General features: G+C 49.3%; 1 protein-coding gene across 1 annotated transcript in view; it reads left to right on the forward strand.

The window, feature by feature from the left end:
• Nucleotides 1-12,411, forward strand: part of GFRA2 (GDNF family receptor alpha 2) — a 125,851-nt gene extending 113,440 nt beyond the window's left edge. The window contains exons 8-9 of the mRNA XM_084804253.1: nt 5,721-5,774; nt 10,981-12,411. Coding sequence (XP_084660379.1) covers nt 5,721-5,774; nt 10,981-11,109 — 183 coding nt within the window. The 3' untranslated portion in view covers nt 11,110-12,411. The remainder of the gene's footprint in view (nt 1-5,720; nt 5,775-10,980) is intronic.
• Nucleotides 12,412-12,649: the final 238 nt, after the last annotated feature.

Genomic DNA, 12,649 nt, shown 5'->3' on the forward strand with positions numbered 1-12,649 from the left:
TTTCACCACCAGACACATCCACAGCTGAGTGTCCTTTCGGCTTTGGCCCAGCCGCTTCACTCTTTCTGGCGCTACTTGGAAATACCCTCTGCTCTTCCCCAGTAGCATATTGGACACCTTCCGACCTGAGGGGCTCATCTTCCGGCGTCATATCTTTTAGCCTTGTGATACGTTCCATGGGGTTTTCTTGGCAAGAATACTGGAGTGGGTTGCCATTTCCTTCTCCAGTGGACCACATTTTGTCAGAACTCTCTGCCATGACCTGTCCGTCTTGGGTGGCCCTGCACGGCATAGCTTATGGCTTCACTGAGTTACGCAAGCCCCTTCCCCACAACAAGGCAGTGATCCATGAAGGGGAGGTGTACAAATACATAATGCATAACATCTGGCTTGATAGCAGTACTCGTAAAAAAAAGAGGTTTTAGAGTTTTTAGCAGAGCCCAAACTATGGTCGCTAAAAAATCCAACGCTTACCTAGGCTGCATCCGCAATCAAATGGTGTCCATATCATGAGAAGTAATGGTATCACTTTAGTCTGCTTTGGTCAGACCTCACATGGACTAGTGTCCAGTACAGTTTTAGAAGGATATTAAATGAAGGGAATGAGTCCAGAGGAGAGTGACAAAAATGGTGAAGAGCCTGGAGACTAAGTCCTGTTAGGAAAGGTTATGAACTTGGGTATATTTGGCCTGGAGAAGAGATGCTTAAGAAGTAATATGACAGCTGCTCCAGACTGAGGATAGGACCCAAACCAGTGGGCTCAAATCACAAAAATGAGGATGTTGACTTAATGTTAGGAAGAACTTCCTGCCTGTACAAACTATTTGACAGTGGAAGGTGAACTCTACTTTGTTAGAGGTTTGGATGGCTGTTTATTAGGGATGTTGTAGCAGCAGATTTCCTGCATTGGCAGAGTTTGGACTAGATGGCCTTTGAGGGGCCTTTCAACTCAACAATTTTACGATGTGTGAGGTTCAAACAGTATGTGATTTTTTCTCACTTGTCTTACAAGATAAAGTCCCTTCTGCTTCTGTGCCTACTCTGGGGTCCTACCCTTTGATAGGAATAGCCACTTGGGAATTAGAATTATATCAGCACAGCAGCTTTAACCATGTTTCTGTGGCCAGCCCTAGAAGTGGTGTTGTTGCCCTGACAACAAAAAGCACCTGCTTCCTATGGGGCCCTGCCATCCAAGGACGAGAGGGTGCCTTGCTCAGAATGCAGGAGGACACCGAAGAGTGAGAATGAACAATGGGGACATTTATACTTGCAGTGTAGCAGCTCTGATAAGCTCCAGGCCAAAGCACAAATTCCTTGCTGCTGTCTGGTGCACAAATGTGCCAGAAGAGGTTGTCACTGCAACCCACCAGGAATTGTCTGGAGAAGTTTTTCCTGCTCTCTGCGGTCTTGTTGGCCATTTAGAGTCTCTCATCTGCTGCTGGAGCAGAGTCTCCCCTCAGCCCAGCGAGCAGATGCAAAAGCAGCAATGTCACCCTTGGGCAGCCTCTAATTAGATCCGGCATGCCTGAGAAATTACATCTTATGTTTCTCGTTACCGCTGCATGAGACAATCAGCAGCTCAATTTCATGCTAGAGTTGCAGCGCATCAGAAGCCCAATACTGCTTCTGTGGGCACCTCCACTGCGTTCCATGGCAGAATTGGTCCATTCCTAAATGGGAAGCCGTGAGCTGGGGGTGGGGGAGAGTTACGCTGTTCTATCCATTAGCACATCTTTTGCTCCATTGGCTGCTTGATTCACTGCCTGCCATGGAAATGGAGGCATTTATTACCAGAGGTTGTTATCAGCGGATTGTGTTGGGTCAAACCCCGACATCCATGGTTTTGCCTCTTGCTCAAGGAAAGGCTCCTTTGTATAGGACATTGACAAGGACTTGCTCAAAACTACCTAGCTCCCACTCCGCCCACCACAGCCAGCATGCCCTATCAAAAATATGTCTGCTTGCCTCTGTGGATATGTTGGTTGATGTTGGACTGAATGGTTTCTGTCCAATGTCTACCAGTATGTCCATAAAGGTCTTAATGAGGGGGCAATAGGTTAGTCCATTGGAAAGAGGGGGCCATCCCCTGCATCTGTTATTTCTGGTTCCACCCTCCTGGGTGGAAAAAATGAGGATAATGCTATGTAGCTTATTCATGGCACACACACAAAATCATACCTTGCACTCCACATTTCTGGATTCAGAATAACTCCCACCCACAGTTTGGTACAGGCAGTCACTGAGATAGAATCCAAGTTTCATACATAAGCAGGAAATTGAAAGGTTGGCAAAATCCACCACTGAACAAGTCAGACTGTTATGATAATGTAGTAGTTCTATTACCTTGAGTATGTGCAGCAGCCTTGCTGAACTTGGCGGCCTCTAAATGTGTTAAACTAGAGCATGCATCATCCTCACCCAGCATGGTTAGTGGCAAAAGCTTCTCCATCTTCTTGCTGGAGGCTTTCTGACAGGCAAAGCAATGGCAAGGACCTGTAGTGTAAGAGGGAGATATGCCATGATTCATTTAAAGCCCCTCTGTGACGTTTGGTGGCAAATCATGGGTTAATTAACCCAGGACTTGTGAGGATGTGCGCCACACACCAGCCACTTCTGGTTTCCAGCAACAACCTATGAATGTGGCATTGTGACGTCTGAACCCAGACACTTTGGGTTGTTTGTAGGTTTGTTCAAACAACCTTGGGTTGTTTAACCCACAAACAACCCAAAGTGCCTGGATCCAGATGTCACGGTAACAACCTATGAATGCATAGGAAACAGGAAGCGTCTCACACACAGCATGCATCCTTGCAATTTGTGGATTAACCAACCCCTGATTTGCCACTGAACACCACCATTAGGTGCAAACAAGTTCTTTGGGTTTTGCATGTATCACTCCAGCCATGCTTAAGTGTTCTTGTGAAGCTCTTGTGTTGCTGACTTCTGGGCCATCTGTCTGGCAAGTAGTGAGGCCCCCAAGAAGACCAAGTTTGGCTTTTTGCCCGAGCTTGATGATGATTTGCTCTCTCATAACCTTATTATTCTATTCTAATGCCAGCCCTACCCAACCCTTGCGAATTCATGAAGAATTTGTAAGGTTTGTGCCATGAATGTCTCTTTTCTTTCCCCTCAGATGTGGGAATCCAGCAGAGTGGGAGGATCTTGCGAGGCACCCAGGGAGCTAAAGATGGGAGCATTTTCCTTCTTGTTTCCCCTGCAAACCTCTGCTGACAGTTGTGTGGTGCCAGGCAGACGGAAACAGACTGAATGTTTAAACAAGCAGCCTGCGTCCAGCCTCCCCCCGCCCTGGGCAGCGCAGGTGTGGTGCAATTGCAGGCCTGTGGTGGGAATGAGAACTGGGCTGGTGCCCTTGTGCAGCCCCTGGCAGAAGGGCTGCTGCCACAGCAGTTCACTGGGCTGATCTGATCCAGGCTCCCAGGGAGGGTGTCAGGGTTGCTCCGGGGGCCTGGCTGGGCACACGCGGCACATGAGGAGAGCAGCAGTGCCAGCATCGGAGGAAGGGCGCCGCCTCCCGCATCTCAGTGTGATGCTGGGACAGGCATTCCGTCCTTGGAGGGGAGGGGATGTGGCATTGCCAAGGAAGGCAGCCTCCCCTCCTCTTGCCCCTCCTCTCTCGGCTGTGCATTATCTGGCAACTGGATTTCCCCTTCCTCCGGTAAAATTGCACCATGTCAAGTGGAAGATTTTACTTTTTTAATGTATGACAGCACAATACGTTAAAGTACTGATAACACAATACCATATTCTTGTTCTCTGTGGCTTGAGGAGGTCCTGAGGGATACCGGACTTGGAGGGTTGAATGAGGTGTTTTGAAACTGGCGTGCCTCTCCGGGTTCAAAAGGGGAAGGGGAAGAGACACGTCTTTGATGGTTCCACGCAAACAGATGTTGCTGTGATCACCACTTACGCAAATGGCTCCTGATTTGAAAACATAAGAGGGTCTTTGAGTCTGAGTCACACACATTCTTTCTCACCCGGCCTTGAGAGGAGCATCTTCAAAGCTTGCCTTGCTCTTTCCACGCTCAGAGATTTCAGCTGGAAGATGTAGACACAACGAGATCCCTGACACACATTTATGCCAACATAGGTCCTAGTACTGCAGATAGGAATTTCCCACTCAGTGCTCAAGTAGGGAGGACGGGAAGGCCTGGTGTGCTGTGGTCCATGGGGTCACGAAGAGTCGGACACGACTGAACAACAACAACAACAACAAGCTCAAGTAGGGGCCACTAGTCTTGACGGGGTCAACTTGAGGGTGTGGTGAGAGTGGAGCCCCAGTCACCCACTCATCCCAAAGAGCATCACATCTTGTGTGATGATGCTTCGACTGGCACTCGGCGCACAGGCCTGCCCTTCTGGCTCCTCCCATTGCCCATATCCCAGCGGTGTCATTTTCCTCCATGGCTGTGCTGAGTAGCACTGGCTCCCTAGGTAGGTCATTGTGTGCTGTGCCTGCCTGTCCTTCCGCTTCCCTGGGACCAGAGCACTGCGGTCCCGTGACTACCCTGCCCGCAAATGCTGCTCCTGGCCCATGGGAGCAGCGCAGAAGGCCGGCCCTCGCCCGCCCATCTAAGCCAGGACAGCTGGGATTCTCCCTCCAGGAGGCTTTGCAGCTCCTTCCTGGGCAGCAGGAGGGGCTCCGCTGGACCCTGGCTGGAGGTCAGCGTGAGAAGGGCACAGCCAGCAGCAAAGAGGGGGCACTGGGAAAGAGCAGGGAAAGGTGAGTGATGGGGTGGGCAGGGGGGTCTGACGGGGCACTGGAAAGGCTGCCACACCCCTCCTCTGCACCTGGGCAAGCCCTGCTGAAAGGGCGCAGCGTTTCAGTTGTCCGTTCCGATGGGGGTGGGAGATTTCTGCAAACAGTGCAGCTGCCGTGCTGAGTTTTGTCTGGTTCCATTGCATGTCAATTCATTCAGCACTATCATTTCGTCTTGCATCTGTGAACTGGGTCATAGTTAAACCAAACAGATGGTCCTCATAGCAGTGCAGGTACTGTGGAAAGAGATGTCTTGGCACTCTTGGGTTGACAGTTCATTCCCTAAATGAATTTCCAGGGGAGGAACAAGTGTCCATCGACTGGCTGACGTTGGCATAAAGCTCTTTTTAAAGGTTGGAGTGGAAGTAATTTTCAGCTAATTTGTAAATATTGTTTTTTATCTTTTTGTGCCAGTTGGATGAATTAAAAAGCGAGGAATTAACTCAGTCATGTGCTATGCTTAGGCACATTTCTGATTTCTTGAGCTTTGTCCTGAATGATGAAGTGTGCAACCCCTTTAAAGGGTTTTCCTCGAATGAAGTGTTTATTTGCACCAGTTTCCCCAGTTTGGTTTCCTGCATTTCAAAGGCAGTTCAAGATCCCAAGCTGATGCTGGGCTTGTGAGAGTGAAGTCATAAGGACATAAGGAGCGCCACGCTGGATCAGGCTAAAGGCCCATCCCATCCAGCTTCCTGTTCTCACAGTGGCCAACCGGAAGCCTGTGTTCAGGAGCCTGGCCTGGAAAACAGTGGCAGTGCTGCTAGGCGGTGCAGGCAGACCCATCCTCTTTGTCGCAGCTCCAAAGGTGGGGCAGGGAGAGCAGCAGGTTGGGAGCAGCCTTGACACCTCTTCACACAGCAAGTGTCGCTTGTACCCCCACCCTTGGGGAACTGGAGATCTCTCACTTGTACTCCTAAATGTGGGTCTCATTCTGTCTCCACAGGAACGCGGGCCGAAGCTGAACCAGTCCAAAGAGCAGAGTCCCTGCTTCTCAGAGGTATGTGGCAGGTACCCACCGTGACTGAAGCCCAGTCCAAGTGAGGCGCCACAGCACTTCCAGCGGGACATTCTTCAACCAGCTTATGGTTCCCTTTGGAGGACAGAGCCCAGCAGAGGACCACCTCCCGGACTCTTCGGATGAGGGTGGGGGAGGCAGTGGCGAAGAGGCACAACTGCCATCCAGGGGTTTCGTGGTGGAATCGCGCCTGATCCTCTCCTGCCAAGTGGCTGCTGCTGCTTACAGAGGTGCAAACAGCACATGGATCCTTTGTATCAGGGTGTCATAAGCTGTGGCCCCAGTGTTTTAGGGCGGCCTAATAATACAGTCAGGGCCAGAAATATTGGAACAAGGATAACTGTTTTGGCAGTTGGCCTCTGTACACCACCACACTGAAGTTGAAAGGAAACACACCCAGATGGGAGCAAAGTCAGGACTTTCAGCTGTAATTCAAGGGGTTTGACAAAAGTGGGGCACTAACCATTCAGGAAGTACAGCCAGTGGCCTACACACACACCCATTGTTGGTGGCTCATAAGTAATGGAACGAATGGCTGACAAGCAGCTGCATGGCCGGGTGTGGCCTGTTTCCTGGGAACCCCATGACCAATCAAGCAGATAAAAGGCCTGGAGGTGGTTCTGAGTGTTACATTTGCATTTGGTAGCTGTTCACCAGAACTCCCAACATGAGGTCCAAAGAGGTGTCCATGCGAGTGAAGGAGGCAATCGTTAGGCTGAGGAAACAAAATAATCCCATCAGAGAGATAGCAAAAACAGTGGGAGTGGCCAACACAACAGTTTGGGACATGAAAAAGAAGGAATTAACTGGCAAGCTCAGCAACAGCAAAAGGCCTGGAAGACCACGGAAGACAAAGTGGATGACCGCAGAATTCTTCTCATGATGAAGAGGAACCCATTCACAACATCTAGCCACTCACAAGAAGAGCTTGTTCTTCTAGCAAGAACGCTCTTGCGGCGGTAGGCATATCATTGTCAACATCTACAGTCAAGAGATGGATTTATGAATGTAAATACAGAGGCTTCACAAGGTGCAAACCACTGGTAACGCTCAAGAACAGAAAGGTCAGATGAGCCTTTGCCAGCAAACACCTAAAAAAAGCCTGCCCAGTTCTGGAATAAGATTCTTTGGACTGATGAAACCAAGATTAACTTGTACCAGAATGATGGGGAAAGTATGGAGAAGGAAAGGGACAGCTCATGATCCAAAGCATACCACATCATCTGTCAAACATGGTGGAGGCAGTGTTATGGCATGGGCATGTATGGCTGCCAATGGAACCGGGTCACTGGTGTTTATTGATGACCTGACTGCTGATAAAAGCAGCAGGATGAATTCTGAAGTGTATAGGGCTATACTTTCTGCTCAGATTCAGCCGAATGCCACCAAACTGATAGGAAGCCGCTTCATATTGCGGATGGATAATGACCCAAAACATACAGCAAAAGCTACCCGAGAGTTTCTACAGGCAAAGAAGTGGGATATTCTTCACTGGCCAAGTCTGTCACCTGATCTCAACCCAATAGAGCATGCTTTTCACTTACTGAAGACAAGGCTGAAGGCAGAAAGACCCACAAACAAGCAGCAGCTGAAGGCAGCTGCAGTAAAGGCCTGGCAAAGCATCTTGAGGGAAGAAACTCAGCATTGGGTCATGTCCATGGGTTCCAGACTTCAGGCACTCATTGACTGCAAAGGATTTTCATCCAGATATTAAAGGCGATCCTTAAGTTTGAAATGATGTTGGTTTGTTCCATTACTTATGAGCCACCAACGATGGGTGTCTGTGTATGCCACTGGCTGTACTTCCTGAATGGCTAGTGCCCCACTTCTGCCAAACCCCTTGAATTACAGTTGGCAGTCCCGACTTTGCTCCCATCTGGGTGTGTTTCCTTTCTGCTAGGGATGTCAGAGAATTCCACCACGGATCTCGGGGAGGCCGAATGCCAGCGCATTCGGCCCCCCGAAATTGGTGGTGGAATGTTCTGCGCCCCCCCCCCCCCGGATGAGACTTAACTGGGGTGGATCTTCCTGGTGGCGGTGGCTGCCGCCGCCATTTCCATTTAAAAAAAAAAAAGATGTGATAGGCTACGTAAAGATTTACGTAGCCTATCACAGCTAGGTTTAAAAAAAAACGTGATAGGCTACATAAACATTAACGCAGCCTATCACGGCTGACTGCAGGGACGCAAACAGCGGCGGCTATGGCCGCCACCATTTGTGTCCCTGCTAGCCAGCGGCCGGATGTCCGGCTGCTGGTGGACCCGTCCGGCAGCTCCACAGAATCCCTGCGGAGCACAACCGGCTGGCCAAGATTCTGGGGGGGGGGAGGAACGGAGCGCCTCCCCCCCGTCCAGGATTCCGGGGGGAGGGACGGAGCGCCTCCCCGCCCCCCATCAACATAATCCGTGAAAGGTAAGTGACTTTCGTACATCCCTACTTTCTACTTCAATGTGCTGGTGTACAGAGGCCAACTGCCAAAACAGTTATCCTTGTTCCAATATTTCTGGCCCTGACTGTATCTGAGCATAATAACACCAACATAGCACATTTCAGTTTCTCAGAGTCCATGTGCATGCTGTCTGTAATCCTTACAACAATAGACCTGCAAAGTAGACAACTGTTATTATCCTACTGCAGATAGCAAAGGAAACATAGAAAGCTGCCTTATGCCAGTTCAGACTATTTGTCCATCTAGCGTAGTATATATTCAGTGATGAAAAACCCTGCTGGTTTGAGACCAGAGTTAAGTTTGTCTCATGTTGGCTCATGTACCACAAAGCCAGGGAATTGGAAGCTTACGCTGATGCCTTAACAGAGGTGCCCTTGATCAGTAATGGTGTTGTGCAATGTCACAAACCACCCACGCTTTTCCTCGGTCTTTCAGGCCCAAGTCCAGATGGGGAGGATGGAGTGCCCGGGACCCGCAGATGCCCCATGTTGTCGTTGTCCTGTCTTGCCTTATGAAGCATCTGAGCCTTACTGTTTTGCTAGAGGGATTCTCCTGTGAGTTGACCCATCAGTAATTGGCAGGATGGGTTAAACAGTGAGAGGAGCCCTCTTCTAGCAGTGGGGGTAGATGCTTCATAAGGCAATAGAGGACCAGGACAACATGGGACATCTTTGCTAACTAAGGAAAAGTTGGGGTGCATGGAGCGCAAGTTGCAAGCAAGCACAATTCGTGACATTGCAGAACATCCTCACTGATCACGGGGCATGTCAGTTAAACATCAGCCTTAGCTTCCAGTTCCCTGGCTTTCTGGAGCTTGACCCAAAGCGAGATAGCTTTAATTCTGGTCTTACACTGGCAGGTTTTTTGATAATTGATTTTCCCTTGTTTTTGAAAAGGAAATGTATAATTACAGTGTTGGCAATCCTACCTCTCCCCAATGAATTTGAATCTGCTTTCTTGCAGGTTTACCTATATGATCATTTGGATTATAAATACTTAACCAATTATGATTTCGTTTCAAGAATCAGGACTTCCATGGACAGAGGAGGCTCTCCTCTGCAGAGAAAGCGAAGATAACTGCATTGGATGGGGTGGAGCTAGTGAGCTCATCCCCACTTCCCTTCTTTGCATGTAGAGCTTACACGTGATGAGAATGACTGAATAGGGCTAGATTCTCACAACCATCATAATAAGCATACATAGAGTGTAAATGCATGTTCAGTGTAATGTGCAAGTATTGCCCTAGTGTGAGACACGACCCTTGCATGTCCTTTTCCCACCACACAGAAAGTAAGAGGAAGGATCGGGGCCCTTGCGCTGCATGTCTGCTTTCAGAAAGGTGGTGTGAAGCCCTGATCCTTCTGATCCCCCCTCGCATTCCGTCCCCACCACTCCCAAATTTTCTGAGGGTCAAACTGCATGTTACTTTAAAGGTGTAGCTAGGTTTTCTTCTTTTTTACTCAAAAGTAAGCTCATGGAACCTTATATGGATCAGGGCATTAGAGTGGAACTAGGTAGGGCTTTAACCCTTTGTCCTATGCCTGCAATTTACAGTACAACTGGATGCATTTTTTGCATTGTAAACTGGAGGCATGGAGGGGAGGGGATGATCCAGAATGGGACCACACCAGTGGTGGAGGGAAGGATTAAAGTCTCCCCACACACACACATGCTAGGGTCCCAAGCCATGGGTGTTTCACACCCAGTGAGGTCACATGCCATAACTAAAGGATCAGGCATTGCACATAGAAGCCCTCTCTAATAGGCTTCCCTGGAGTACTGGCAGCATTCTAGCTTCAAAGTGAAACTGAGCATGCCTAACATAACCTTGCCAACAGTTGCTGTCATGGGCTTTCACAGGGCAGAAGAACCTTAATATCTTTTGAACCACTGCTCAGAACTTCACCAAACCAATGAAAGGCACATATCGCTGATAAAACCGAGTAAGGTACCTCAGTAGTTCACACCAAAATTTGAAAGAAATGGAGGATATGCTAAGCCGCAGCTTGAAGTAAAAAAGTCCACGTGTGTCAGTTCTCAGCACTTTTTAACTTGCTGTACCTGTGGTAATTTTTATCGCATTGCTTGACCTTTTCCACAGTTGTAGAACTCATTGGGTAGATGACAAGTTTCACATTATTAGCTCAACGGGTGTTATTTTTATAAGCAGTAGAATTCGGAGACAAAACGGTGGAGTCTTTCCGTCTTTTTCTTTTTGCAATTCACCTTAACTAACGGGGCACTCCTGTGTCCCTTCAGCTGTCTGCTCTGTCAGCATAGAGAAAGGTCTTCTACATGCCCTGGTAGTTGAGATCCTTTGAACTGGAGATGCTGTGGACTGAACTTGGGTCTGTCTGCATGCAAAACAGTATGGAATGTACAGTATGAAGGGTGAGGGGGGTGAGAGGGCCGAATGATGAAATGGGCTTCTCTAAGGACATTGCATGAGTTTGTGGCTAAGGTACTATTTGGAGTAGGGACTTCCCTGATGAGAGCTTCCACAATCACAGCCTTGGCTCTAAGAGATTGCTTTATTTCTTCACATGCCCACCCCTCACCCCCATATCATGCAAAATAATGACAGCTGCCAATTTCCAGGCGGCGGAACCACCCACCAAAGGGCACACTCTCTCTTCTCTTGGAAGGACAGAAGCAGCCCTTTCAGTCAGTGCACAAGCCCTGAGGCTGCAGGGTTGAACTGATCCTTTCTTCTTGCCCTCTCCCACTTCCACCCTGCAGAAATCGCTGACCACAGCTCTCATGCCGGAACAGAAGACGTTTGTGGACACAAAGGGATCGGGCAGCCGGCACAGCTTCATGGCGACCCCCTCTGCTCTCCTCTTCCTCCTTGTGAAAGTGGCATTATAGAAGAAAAGCGGAGTCAGGCTGCCCGTGGGGGGGGAGGGATGTGCAGCAGAGTCTCTCTCTCACACACACACATACACACACATGGATGGACGGACCGACTGGCCAAGCTCCTGCCAGGACTTGTTTCTTTCTGGAGTCTCTGTTTTCAAGAGGGCAAAATGCTACTTGCAGAAGCTTCTGCAAGGCAACTGTAATTGTGCAGGGAAAGCTACGGTGAGCTGAGGGAGTCACTAGTGAACCTGCCCAGCCTGGGAATTCGTTTGAAGTTTTTGCTGTTTCAGGGTGTCCAAAGCAAGAGCCTGAGGCTCCCATTGCATTTTACATGCTGGCTCAAAAGGGATCACAAGCTGTGCTCAGCAGAAATGCGCCTGCCTTTGGAAGCAGCTGGACGATCCAGTGGAGGATGGCACAGTGTGGAGAGACTGGCCTAAGTGTGGCTGATGAACCTCAGGTCGCCACGCCACTATGCAGGGCAAGGGGCAGGGACCCCCCCTCCAGGATTTTTGCTGCTTGAGAGTCCTGTTTAATTTCTGCCCTAAACCAAGTCTGGCTACCATTATCCTCAGAGGACCCACAGAAGTGTCTTAACTTTCTCCTCAAGTGGAGGGTGGAGGAGATGCTTATGCAGCTGGGGGGCAGTGGGGTGTGTGTGTGTCAGTAAGATGGCAGGCAAGAAGCCCTGTAACTTCCGCAGGGCTCCCCAGTTATCCTGGACTGTGGTGGCCTTCAGGCTGGCCACCTGGGCAGTGAAGACAGCCATGCCGTGTGGAACAAGGAGGGTATTTGCCAGGTCTGAGAGAGATTCGGGTTCCACCATTTCTTCTCATTCCCGTCCCCCCTCCCTTTCTAGGGTTTTAATGCCAGAGAAAAAGAACACGTCCCCTGTTGTGAGGCTGCACCCACGCGATGTCTTTGGGGCAGCAGGTTTCCCCCTTGGGGTTCTGGTCGGATGGGAGCAGCCAGTGCACCTTGCTGTCCGTTGATTATATACACATCTAGCATATGTATACTGAGAGATCTGCATCTCCACATACATACGTATATACCTAACTGTATACATACACTGAATGGCTTCCTGTTCCTTTTCCTGGGGTTTTTTTTTTAAGGATAAAAACAAGAGCAAAATAACAAATATGTATTATTGTAAAATCTTTTTTTTAACCATGTCTACAATGGGGAACAATGTACCCCACCCCAGGGACAAGACAAACATCTTAACAGTCCCGTGGTCAGTGGGGAGTTGGCAAAACGAGAGCAGCTGGAGCGCGTAATCAATAACTAAAATAAACATACCAAGAAGCAAGCAGTGTGCTGTTTTGTTCACTGGCCCTTCCACCCATCCCATGATGCACAATCCCCCCATGTGGATGGGACAGGAATCAGGCCTGACCTCGACAGTCTTGCCCAAAGTCAGTGCCTGTTTGTCTTTCTCTGTGTGAATGCAGCTTTGGCTGTGACCATCATAGAGAGTTACAAACCAGGCTGCTGCACATGAAACAATGGGTGAATCTATGCTGTAGACACGCTCTCTGCCAGAGAC

Source organism: Heloderma suspectum, chromosome 6 (genome assembly GCF_057233095.1).
Source record: "Heloderma suspectum isolate Gila_16-S chromosome 6, 16-S_ref, whole genome shotgun sequence".
Taxonomy (NCBI): Eukaryota; Metazoa; Chordata; class Lepidosauria; order Squamata; family Helodermatidae; genus Heloderma; species Heloderma suspectum.